The sequence below is a fragment of the Vombatus ursinus genome, unplaced genomic scaffold (genome assembly GCF_900497805.2).
Source record: "Vombatus ursinus unplaced genomic scaffold, bare-nosed wombat genome assembly UNPS02011014.1, whole genome shotgun sequence".
Lineage (NCBI taxonomy): Eukaryota > Metazoa > Chordata > Mammalia > Diprotodontia > Vombatidae > Vombatus > Vombatus ursinus.
In genome coordinates this window covers 1388154-1401570 of record NW_020950792.1, presented here as the reverse complement: position 1 = coordinate 1401570, position 13417 = coordinate 1388154, and the positions used below count along the sequence as shown (strand labels likewise).

The window sequence follows — 13417 nt, the reverse complement described above, 5'->3', positions numbered from 1 at the left end:
TGTGCTTAAGGAAAATTACCTTGGATGGACTAGAGTGATCTAAGACTGGAAACAGGGAGTCTAATGAGGAGGCTGTTGTAGTTATTTGGACAAGAGCTGCTGAGGTCCTGAACTAAGTGGTAGTTTATGTGAGTGGAGAGAAGGAGTTATAAATGAGAGATTATGTGAAGGCAGAAATGGCAAGACTTGGCAACTGATTGGAAATGTAAGGTAAGGAAGAATGAAACATAGAAGATGAGATCACAAACCTGAGATAATGGAAGGATGGTGGTGTCTTTACTAATAAGAGTAGTGAACATTTATATAGCATTTACTATGTACCAGGTACTATGTTAAGTGCTTTTCAATTATTATTTCAGTTGATCCTCATAACAACCCCAGGAGGTTGATGCTATTATTGTCCCCATTTTACAGATGAAGAAACTGAGGCAAATATAAGTTAAGTGACTTGCTCAGGTCACATATCTAGTAAATGTCTGAGGCTAGATTTGAACTCAAATCTTTGTGATTTCAGGCCTGGTGCTCTATCCACTTCAGCACTTAGCTGCCCCTATAGGGAAATTTAAAAAAGGGGGGGTTCAGGGGAAAAGATAGTTTAATTTTAAATTGATATGCTGAGTTGAAGATGTCTCTGAGACATCCAGTTTGAAATGTCTAGTAGGCAACTGGTGATCTGCGACTAATGATCAGTGGAGAGATGGGGGCTGGACACGTAGATCTGTAAAGAGATGATAGTTAAACCTATGGGACTTAATAGCATTACCAAGAAAAAGAATATAGAGAGAAGAGTACCTAGAGCAGAACCTTGAGAAACACCCATGGTCAGAGGCCATGATGTAGATGATGAGCCAGCAAAGGAGATACAGGGGAGGGGGAGTAGTCAGATAGGTAGAAGGCAAACCAGGAAAGAACAGTGTCATAAAAACTTGAGAGAAACCATCCAGGAGGCAGGTGGTCAACAGGGTCAAATGCAGCAGATAGGTCAAGAAGGATTAGTACTGAAAGAAAGAACATCAACTTTGGTAATTAAGAGAACATTGGTAATTTTGGAGGCAGCAGTTTAAATGGAGGAATGAGATAGAATGCCAGATTGCAAAGAGTTGAGGAGTCAAAGTAGAAGAAGTGGAGGTATACTTCCTGTATGTGCTCAATCTTTTTACTAAGGCCATGGACAGTTATGGAAGTATGATTCCCAGGTTTTTAAGGAATGTTCTACAGCTATTTTTTTTAAAGCTTCTTTGCTTTAAGCTAATTGTGTCTACTGACTGACTATTAATAATGAATGTACAGTTTGGGGCTTATGAACTACACTTTTAGGAATATGAACCCATACAGTATTTTGAGTTGGGGATAGTGGTTGCCACCTGGGTAATTTTACTTTAATGCAATTTGCAACATGTCAGTTCAAGTTTGGAGAGCTGTTCCTAGAAGCTGTGCTACACATTAACACTTTATAGACATAGATATATTGATATAGACAGTTATATCTATATATCTCTATCTATATACTTATATATGTACATCTGTTCTGCCAGGGTTGAGTTTTTCAATTATAAGTCTATAGTAACAGTTGATTCCCTTCATCTACAGGTACTGGTCTTTAATTGTCCAAGTTTTCCATTCCACTCAAAAGCCCTGAAATGACCTAAAGAAATGATTAAGGAATATATTATTTATGAAGTAAATAATATTCAAGATTACTGAGTCTGAGATGCTGAATCTGGAAGAGCTAGGTGTACACTTCATGTTAACAGTGAGATTGGATTGGGAAGTATGGAGGATGCAAAACATATTTCAGTGATACTCTTTGAGCTATTCCATCTGGCCACTCCAACTCTATGAATATAATAGTATCAAATTTAGAATGGGAAGCTAGCTTAGTTGGATCTCTTGTAAATAACTGGAAATTACAACTTACATCCTTTAAGTAAATATTATCAAGGTCACAGGAACTGTGTACTGCTTCAACCAACCAGCCTTCAGGAGTAATCATGTTGAGGGTCAGAAGAGGTGATTCAGGTATTTCTAGGAATTTTGCCATAGGCCCCAAGGAAATAATATTATTGGGCCCTGGAGTCAGTTCTGGTTCCAAAACAAACCGGTAAAAGCTGTTGATAAAAAATACAAAGATAAGCATAGGATCCTAAGTTTCAACTGATACCTTTCAAATAAAAACAGAGTGACTGCTATATCAAAATTACTTGATTTAAAAAAAAACCTAGACAGAGTTAATATCTATCAGTGGGTAGAAAAGCATAATATGTTAAGATATACTATAATAGTGCCAAGAGTATTATTGAGTATTATTTATTATATATTGATAAGAACAATCCCACTTTAGCTTATGTGGAATTAAGTTGGGGTCTGATGATGTAGTTAATGAATAAATTCTACTTACTGACTGTTCACCTAACTTCCTCATGTTATCTGCTTTGGGGCCATTTACCTATTTCTTGACACCACTAACAGAAGAAAGAAAAATGAGGAAAAGATAGATTTCAAATGTGTTTACCTTTATGACTTTTTAAAGCATTTATTACAAATGTATAATAAAAAATGAGCATCAAGTTGAAAAAGCCTAATAAACTGAGTTAGACAAATTGCCTTTAGCAGTCTTATTCTTGTTTTATCCCAAGTAGCAAAATATCAAGAACTGTTAAATGACCAAGTGGGATTTATACCAGGAATGCAGGGATGGTTTAACATAAGGAAAACCATTAACACGATTATATTAATAATAAAAGTAAAAATATGATTATATCAATAGGTGCAGAAAAAGCATAATATTGATTCCTATTAAAAACACTTGAGAGTATAGATATAAATGGATTTTTCCTTAAATTGACAAAAAGCATTTGTCTAAAACCATCAGCAAGCATTATTTGTAATAGGGATAAGCTAGAAGCCTTCTCAGCAATATCAGATGTGAAACAAGGATGTCACTAATACTGTTCAATATTGTATTGGAAATCCTAGCAATAGCAATAAGAGAAGAAAAAGAAATAGAAGAAATCAGAATAGGGAATGAGGTAATAAAACTATCTCTTTTTGTAGATGACATGATTATATAATTGGAAAATCTCAAAGACTCAACAAAATGTAAATTGAAACAATGAATAATTTTAGCAAAGTAATAGGATATAAAGTAAATCCACATAAATCATCAACACTCTTGTATCTCACAAACTGCAAGAAGAGATAGTAAGAGATACTCCATTTAAAATAACTCTAGACAGTATAAAATACCTGGGAGTATACCTGTTGAAACAAACCTAGGAACTATATATATAAAATTAGAAACACCCCCTTTTTTTTTACAAATAAAATCCAATCTAAATAATTGGAGAAATATTAATTGCTCATGGGTAGGCAAGGCCAATATAATAAAAATCATAATTTGACCTAAATAATTTATATATTTAATGCCATGCCTTTTAAATTACCAAAAATAATTTTACTGAATTAGAAAAGATAATAATGAAATTCATTTGGAAGAAAAAAAGAATATCAAAGGAATTAATGAAAAAAATGTAAAGGAAAGAGGTTTAACAGTATCAGATCTTGAATTATATTATAAGGGAGTAATTATCAAAATTTATCAAAATTATCAAAATATGGCACTGGCTAAGAAATAGAAAGGTAGATCAATGGAACAGAGTCGACAGAATTTACAGTAGCAAATAAATATAATAATCTTGTATTTGACAAGTATAAAGACAAGATTTGGGGAAACAAATTCATTATTTGGTAGAAATTATTGGGAAAACTGGAAAGCAGTATGGCAGAAACTGGGCAGACCAATATCTAACACTATTTACCAAGATAAGGTCAAAATGGATACATAACCTAGATATAAAGAGAGATAATACAAGAAAATTTGAAGTACATGGAACATATTACTTGTTAGACTTATAGATAGGCAAACAATTTATGAATAACAAAGAGATAGAGAGCAGAGTGAGGTATAAAATGGAAAATTTCAGTTACATTAAATTAAAAAGATTTTGTACAAACAGTACAAATGTAGCCAAGATCAGAACGAAAGCAGAAAATTAGGAAAAAAAATTTACAGATAGATTCTCAGATAAAGGTCTCATATTTCAAATATGTCTATAAGAATATGAGTCATTCCCCAATTGATAAATGATCAAAGAATATGAACAGGCAGTTTTTTATGAAGAAATCAAAACAATTTATAGTCATATGAAAAATGCTCTAAATCATTATTGATTAAAGAAATGAAAATTAAAACAATCTTGAGATATCATTTTATACCTATCAGATTGGTTAAAATGGTTGAAAACAAATGTTGGAAGGTATGTGGAAAAATTAGGGATGTATTCATTGTTGATGGAATTGTGGACTGATCCAACTATTTTGGTGAACAATCTGGAATTATGCCCAAAGAATTATTAAACTGCCTATACCCTTTGACCTAGCAATACCACAACTAGGTCTTTTTCCAAAGATGATTAGGGAAAAAAGAAAAGAGCCTATATGTTCTAAAATATTTATTGCAGCTCTCTTTGTAGTGGCAAAGAATTGGAAATGACAGGGGTGTCCGTCAACTGGGGAATGGCTGAATAAGTTGTGGCACATGACTGTGATGGAATACTACTGTTATAAGAAATGATGAGCTCAATGATCTTAGAAAAACGTGGAGAGACACATGAAATAATGAAGAGTGAAATAAGCAGAACCAAGAGAACATTTCATATAGTAACAGCAATATTGTTTTAAGAACAATTTTGAGTAAATAAGTCATTCTGACTACTATAAATCCCCAAGTTAACTACAAAGGACACATGAAGTAAAATGTTATCTGCATCCAGAGGAAGAACTGATAAATAGAAGTATGTATAGAATGGTTTTACATATATATATGTGTATACACACACATATACACATATATTTGTGTCTAATACTAGCCATCTCTACGATGTGGGGGGAGAGGGAAGAAAAAAAGGAAAAAAAGAAATACACATAATAACTTTATTCTATATTTAAAAGGAATGGCAAGTTGTGCATAATAGATTTGTAGTTTCATGTGCCATCATCTTTTTTAAAAATTATACTATGTTATAGAAATGTTTGTTTTATTCAGTATATTAAAAATAAAATAAATTATAAAATTAAAAAAAGAAGTAGCTACAAGGAAGACAATGATTGTATACACAAAGTACAAACTCTTAGATGTCAGGGATTATCTTGTTTTTGTCCTTGTATCTCTAAGGTCTAGCACAGTACCTTGCACACACATTAGATGCTTAATACCTGTTTGTTAAATTGGATAATAGTCAGCTCTGTTTTAAACTGCCTTCTAATATGAATTTATGAAAAAATCTCTGCCTATAATTTATTAAAAATAGGGTAAAGTCAGCGCAGTTAACATTGTTTAAGGCTCTATATGCCCTGAAGCTAATTTAGATCACAATGAGCTGAAAACAGTAATTTGTATTTAAAACTAAACTCTCCTCCCAGAAATACATTATTTTAAATTTACTAAGCTTTATGCTTCTATACCCCATTGACTACTGTTCTCCTTAAACATCAATCCAACTGTGGTCCCAGATGTCTTGTCTTTATTACTTTTTACCCTTGTTGTCAAACATTGGCATAGTCCTGCACATTCCCAGCTCAAGCTTTGAGGAGCAGAATTCTTTATCTACATAGAGAGAGCCATGTTCTGTGCATTCAGCTAGTATCCAGCATCTAGGACCCACAACAGTGCCTTGATCATTCTTAATAAATGTTTGCTGAATTCAGGCAACTACTCACCTCTTCAGTGGTGCCTCTGAAAGCTTTGGCCTACAGTTCATAAACAATTTCAACTTCATATTGACAACCTGGCCAAGTACCTATTAGAAAAAATATTATATATCAAAAACTACAGTTTGATTGTGACCACATTTCCTTAGTGTGAAACAATGAGATAAAGCCATTATTTGAGACAGAAAATAAGAAACATACAGAGAATCAACAGTTCATGGCAAAGAAATTATGGAATTTCATCTTCTTTTAAAAGAATTTTAGAGCTATTACTGTGGCAGTTCCAAACCCAGAGTAGATAATACACCAAGTGATCTGCCAGAATTGTTAGACAAGATGAAAAACAGGTATGAGGGTAATGGAAGAAAAGAAAGAAGTTATGCAAGAAAAAGACCATGAGATTGGGGAGGAAGCAGTACATACCTACTCATATTTAATATACATAGGTTTTTGTCTCAGTTTCATCACTTACAATTTGTGTTACCCTGGATGTCATTTAACCTTAATTTCTCCACATGCAAAATAGTGACTCTACCTGTTCCTTCCAATAAATAACTTAATGATGGAAAGATGAAATAATAATGTGTGAAATGCTTTTAACTTTTCAGAGGAAGATGTTCTATTAATATTAATATAATTTGGTATAAATGAGTTTCACATTTTAAGACTTTTGCCCAAACATGAATTGCTCAGACCTAAACACATCCCTAATATAATGTAATGCTATGTAATGTAATATAGTGTAACCCTAATGCCTTTGAATGAATGATACGTTAAAGGAAAAAAAATGTGTGTGTATAATGTTGAAAATAGAGCTCATACAAAAGCATCATGTTCACGCCAGTTTTCAGCCTGTCTAGATATTGTTTCCTAGCTTTAGTCTGAATAGTTTTGTGGTCATATATGGAAGTATGAAATCCAAAACTGAACTGATGAATCTTAAAAGAAAAGAATACATAATAAAAAAAACTGTGAAGTTCACTCTGCTTAGTAATTTAATAAAGAACTTGAATGAGAACATCCTTCCAAAATTATTTAATGAATAAAAATTGCTACTAAATATTTTATTTCTTTACATTATTCAGTAGCATAATTCAGTGGTTAGAATATATGCATTATAAACATTAATAACAATTTACCTTTACATGAAGTTTTAACCTACAAGCATTTCTTTTACAATAAGCCTGTGAGAGAGATAGTAGCATTATTGTTTCCCTTTTTAACACTTTAGGAAACTGAGTTTCTAAGAAGTTACGTGAAGTTATATAACCTGAAGTTATATAACCAATCAACAGAAGATGTGGGACTTGAAATCTACTGTTCTTTCTATTACAATATACTGCTGCAAGAATTAAAAAGCAACCTTGAAATTTCCTTAGAGTTTTTAAAGTGATTTTTATTTTCTTTCTTAAATTTTCTTTTTTATTATAAACTTAACATCAATAAATATAAACATTTCAATACAGAAAGAACAGAAAAGAGATTGTATATGAAACTGGGAACTTATGAAATGGAGAGTTTTTAAAAAGAAGTATTAAATTTGGGGACAACCAGGTGGTGCAGTGGATAGAGCACCAGCCCTGAAGTCAGGAGGACCTGAGTTCAAATCCAGCCTCAGACCAAACTCTTGACACTTACTAGCTGTGTGACCCTGGGCAAATCACTTAACCCCAATTGCCTTAAAAAAAAAAGTATTAAATTGTATACAGCAGAAACAAAACTGCCTTTGTTGTGTGACCTTTTCTGAAAGAGGAATTTGAAATGCCTAATAAAATAGTAGTTCTATAATTGCTTATATATAGTTGATGTCAGAACAAAACAAAACATTAATCTGAATAAGCTAATTACAACTTTAAAAAGGATTATTTAATTTAAATAATTTTTGTATCATCTTACAATCAATAATTGAGCCATCTTCTGTGCTTCTCTTGTTAATGGATCAACAATAGCAATGACATCATAGAATACATCACTTTCTTGAGGATTTACATTTATAACACTAGAAAAAACAATAAAGAATAAATGAGATAAAAAGGAAAAAATTGAATTTAGGCAAAGGTTACCATCATCATAACCTTTGCTCCTCTATTATAGCTGTCTTCAGAGTCAGTTTACCTTATGAGAAAATCAGGCTTATTATAATTTATAGTTATGCTTCATTTTTTACCCAAAGCATTTTTTTTCCATCTAATTGTCAGCCTTCTTTACCAGACTTGATCTTAATGACTTGCTATTTCCAATTCAACAAATACTGTTTAAACTCATACTAAGTGTTAAGTAAATGCAGGTATAAACAAATGAGCAAGACACAGTTCTTGCCCTCAAGGGGCTTACAATCTAGCAGGAGAACTAAGGCAAGCACATAAAAAATTTCAGTGTGAGACAAAACTATGTGTTCACGGAAGAGTACAAAGTGGGGTGGAAGTTCAGGAGGGAAAGATAACATTTGAATATGAAAGGTGCTTAATGGAGGGGGTAACATTTGGACTGGGCAAGATTTTGACAAGGTGAGATGCAAAGAAAGGTTATTCTGAAGTAGATGGAACAGCATTAATAAAGGTACTAAGATAAGAAGGTAAAATTTGTATTCAATGAATATTTAGTAATATAGTTTGTTGGTATCATAGAACATGTGAAGAGGATTCATAGTCATACATCTGTGAAGGACACCAGAGTCCTAGTGTGAAGTACTTTGAAGGAAAGACTGAGGAATTTGTACTTTATTTTGAAGGTAAAAAGTTGTGTTTTTTCTTTTTTTTTAAGAGGGAGATGATTGGAACTAAATTTTAGGAAGACTAAAATGGTCATTATGATTTGAAAGGGAGAGAAACTAGGCTCTGGGAGTCTGGTTAAAGGCATACTGCAATAACCCAGGTGAGAAGCAATGAGGGTCTGAACTAAGATATTAGCAACGGAATGAAAAGGAGGGGATAGATACTGAGCGATATTTTGGAGGTAGAATTGATATGATTTAGCAATATATTAAGTGTGAGGGAAAGGGAGAAACCAAAGACAATTCCAAGGTTTCAGGTACATTATTAAATGAGCAGGATTTGCCACAATTTATGCTATTTGAGATAATATGTCAAGCTCTGAAGAAGAAATAATAAATTTTAAAACTGTTTTAAGCAATGGCAGCATAACTGCAATAAGTGTATTGCCTCCAAAGTAACTACTTTTAATATTCATTTGCAAGTTCCAGTATGTCAAAAAAAATGTCATTACCTTATTACCACAACCTATATACATTATGTGATCATGTCACAGGGGAAGGGACAGTAACAGATCATCTAGCCCAGTCCCCTATATTAAAACAGATAAGGTACCATTGTTATTACTTTACAGATAAAAAAACTGAAACAGTAGAAGGCCTATGTCTACATTCATAGAGTTAATAAGTAATGGAATGGGGGACAATAATTCAGGTTGATTCTCAGCTAAAACCAGAACTAACAAGTATATTCATATATTATACTTCTTTTTAGCCTTCAAAGGTTAAGTAAGGGTTTCTATTTTGTCATGCATATGGATTAATACATGAACATTTGTTTTCTTAGCCTGGATCCTACATGAGAAAAATAAATGCGTTTATGGAGATTCAAGAATAATTTCAGTTATGAATAGTTCTAATCAAGAGAGGAGCTATTCTTCAATACGTAATAGAAGCTTAGTCTCTAGCTATGATGCATTATATTTACCAGACTTAACCTTGAATATTTTCCCACAACTGTAAGGATGAAATTAAGTTAGTTTAAAATAGCGCACTGAATTAAAGGAGATTAAATCTTTTTAATTCAATTAAGTTCAAAAATACTTTTAAAGAACCTACTATGCTTAAGGTACTGTGGTTGGTAAAACGAATACAAAGGTAAAAACTAAAAGTTAAACTGTTACTTTTTACTTATAGGGTATCTGATTTATTTCTCTTGTAGATCTTTGGCCCTAAAACAGATAAATCCAGGCAGAACAGAGTAAAAATATAATTTCAAACATTATTGAGGTTATATTATGTAGTATTATAAATTAGTTTGTGACTCTAAAATATTATCATATTTTTTGAGACATATTATAAATGCTATTTGCAAGCATTATTAATCAGAACTTTGAAATGTCTCCTACTATAAAATAAAAACTGAATTACTTTCTAAATTTTCTTAATCTTAATTTAGATGCAATGTGATTATCTTACGCATGGCATATTGTGTACATACATACATAATTTGGTCCATGTATGCATACACATAGGTATATGTGTACATATGTATGTGTTTATGTATAAATATATGTGTGTATACATACAAAAACTATTTACCAGAATATTTGACTATCCAGGACTGTATGCCAATGATATCAAATAATAGTATGCAGTATTTCCCTAATGATGATTTTTTTTATTATGGTACCATATAAATTACAATGGACAATATTTCAAAGGGTCTGAGTTTTCATTAGTATGGGCACTCCTGCCACCAACAAGATCACAACCCCACTCTACCTTATTACAGATGACTTTTCACAAGTTTCTGTGGCCAAAATTTCACATGGTGGCCAACCTTCTGGTAATGGGCTTCTCTAAAATCATCTGGTCTGTTTTTCAAATGACAAGAAAACAGCCTGTTTCCAGGTTTATCAATACCTTTTCAACTTGGTTAGGAAATGCCATAGCTTGCATCCTGTTAGTATAGCCTTCCAAAGATACCATGGGGTAGTAGAAAGAGTGTTGGATTTAGAGGGCCCAGGTTCAAATCCTGGCTCTCTCACTTAATAGCTGTCAATTTGAGCAAGTCACTTAACCTCCTTAGGCCTCAGTCTTATCATCTGTAAAATGAAAAGTTTGGACTAGATGACTTCTAAGATCCCTTTCAGCTCTAAATCTTATTTTAAGAACCTAGAGTTAACTCTAGCCAGAAGAGGCAATAAAGTAGCAATATAGTGGCAGTCAATGACCAATAGCACATATTAAAAACATTGTTAAACAATTTGGGGGAAAAAACTCTTGATTACAGTCTTACCTGTGTTGTTCTTTAGGGAATGTGACATCATGTCGAGATTCACTTTTAGGCATAGAGGACAGAAGGGCATCCACTTTCATAACCAGATCACTTCCACTAAATGAAACAAAGCAAACAACTTGTGAATTCTCTGATGCAAATAATCTTCTAGGTTTCATTTTATAATTCATGACTTGAAAAATGCATAATTCAAAGCCATGACTTCTACCATTTTGAATAATATGAATTTTTAATTTTCTCAGCTGGGATTATGTTTCCCATCATTCCACATAAAGGGAATTAACTTCCTTCATTTACTTTGTCACTTTTAAAAAGGAATTACCTCCTATGCTCTTTGAAAAAGGAACATTTATTTTTATAAAAAAAATTTTTTACACAGGAAAAAACAGGCTCTATTTTGATGGAATCTGAACAGAGAAGAGACACAAATGTTCCCCACACCCTCACCTTAATTCTGACTACTATGTTATTTTTCTTAATATTGTTATTCAATGAGTGTCTATAGTATCCTAAAAATAATCTTGTAAAAGGAAGATGATTATTTTGTAAATCTAACTGTTCAATTCAATAAATACATATTATTTGCCTAATATGTGTCTCATATTACCTTAATCATGGGGGATTAGTAGGCTTGTGGGGGAAGAGCAACACGTATATGACATAATCAAGGGACTTAAAATCTAGTTTGAAGGATAAAACATAAGAAATAATGAGGACTATTCAAGTGCTAGATATAGACACGTTCCAAAACATGATATAGACAAAATTGTCAAATGCAGCAATGATATAGGACAGCATAACATTGCTAGAATTTAGAGAAAGCTTTGAAAATTAGATAGAATTTTGTATGTTTTGAAAAACAGGTAGTAACTGAATAAATGGAGAAAAATAGGGCAAGTCAAGCCAAAAGAGAAGAATAAAGGTGAGAATGAACAAGGTAAATTTAAGAATAGTGAAGGCAGCTTAGCTGGAGCACAGAATACATTAGGGATTAGTGGGAGATAAGGCAGGGCAGGTAGTTATGGAGGTCTTTGAACACTAGGAATCTGGATTCAACCCATTCAATGGCAGCATTCTTAAGCAAATCTCTACTTTGCTAAATTTATTTTTAAAAAAATTATACTATTCTAATATGATTTCTACACCTCCTCATCACCTTTACATATTTTCCTCAATCCCTTTCAATTTGCATTCTGTTCCTACTATGCTTTTGAAATTGTTAGTACTACAATAATTTCTTTTCAGATTTGTATTGGTCGTTTGTTTTTTTATTAATATAGTTACGTAACGTAACTCTCCCAACCCATGCAGCACAGCTAATAAACACCTCAAAATTTCTTCAACTATACAGAGTGGTCCACATCATTCTTCTTCATATCTTAAAAGGGAAGGAGGTACAGTGTTATCTTCACTGGGGATGATTGGTCATTATAATTGCACAGCATCTGAGTTCAATATTTTGTTCTTTCTGCTTAATTGGTTGGTTGTTGTGTTTCATGCTCAAAGAGGACCAAAATGACATCACTATGTTGGGGTCAAGGAACAGTGAGTCTGACTGTGCCTGACCAGAACAATATAAACTCAGAAGGCTCTACCATAGGTCAGGTGTAAATAATCAAGATGAATATTTGGAGTGGAGATGGCACTAAATTTGCACATCTCATGTTTCTTTTGAGCTACTGCAATTCTGCTTGGCTCATAGGGCACAGTGCCTTCTTTGATGCAAGCATGCTATACTGGGTGGTCCCGTGCCAGTGTCTCCCATGTTTCACAATCCATTCCAAAGTTCTTCAGAGAGACCTTGAGAGTGTTCTTATATTACTTCTGACCTCCCTGCAAACACTTGCCTTGTGTGAGTTTTCTATAAAATAGTTTCTTAGGTAAATGTACATTTGGCTTTCAAACAATGTGGCCAACGCATCAGAGTTGTGATGGGGTAGACACCCTTCCCACCAACTCACTGACAGGTTTGAGGCCTGTTGGTTACCTTCAACCTGGTTTAGCCTGCAGAAATGGTTCATCAAAGTGTGGCTACTGCATATGCCACAGCTTCTTGGAGCCACAGGTAAGAATTAGGTGGTGGGTAGACACCAAAGGTGGAAAGCAGCCCTGAAAAAGTGCTTGGCAGACCTCACACCAGAGATACTAGTCTCTCCTGAGCACCCATACACCTCTTCTATTTAGATAGATATCAAGCTAAAGCATTTATTGAGCACTTACTACGTGCAAGGAACTCCAGCTAAGGGCTGGAAAAACAAATACAAGCAAGATAGTTCTTATTCTCAAGTAGGTAACATTCTAATGGGAGAAGACAACACAAAAAAAGGATCTGGAAAAACAGCTCTGATTTCCACGGCAGTGACCTTCTATGCAAGACTTTCTGCTCTTTCTTCCTTCTCCCTCTCTGCCTACTGTCCTCCTCCCTTCATATCCAGTCAGTAGCTAAGTCCTGTAAAGTCTAAATCCGTATTTCTCTATCCAACCATGTCCACATCTCTACCCATCCTCTTCTTTTTACTTGCATTGTCACCACACTAGTTTAGGACTTCACCTCCTCCCACTAGGACTATTTGAAAGCTTTATAACTGGTCTCTCCACACTTGCATTCTCTTTTATGTCTTTCACACAACTGTCAA

At 33.5% G+C, this 13417-nt stretch overlaps 1 protein-coding gene across 1 annotated transcript in view; it reads right to left on the bottom strand.

The window, feature by feature from the left end:
- UGGT2 (UDP-glucose glycoprotein glucosyltransferase 2) overlaps positions 1-13417 on the bottom strand; it is a 212746-nt gene that overhangs the window by 68779 nt on the left and 130550 nt on the right. Inside the window, exons 24-27 of the mRNA XM_027855699.1 lie at positions 10782-10877; positions 7666-7768; positions 5779-5858; positions 1919-2108 (exon numbers count right to left, since the gene is read on the bottom strand). Coding sequence (XP_027711500.1) covers positions 1919-2108; positions 5779-5858; positions 7666-7768; positions 10782-10877 — 469 coding nt within the window. The remainder of the gene's footprint in view (positions 1-1918; positions 2109-5778; positions 5859-7665; positions 7769-10781; positions 10878-13417) is intronic.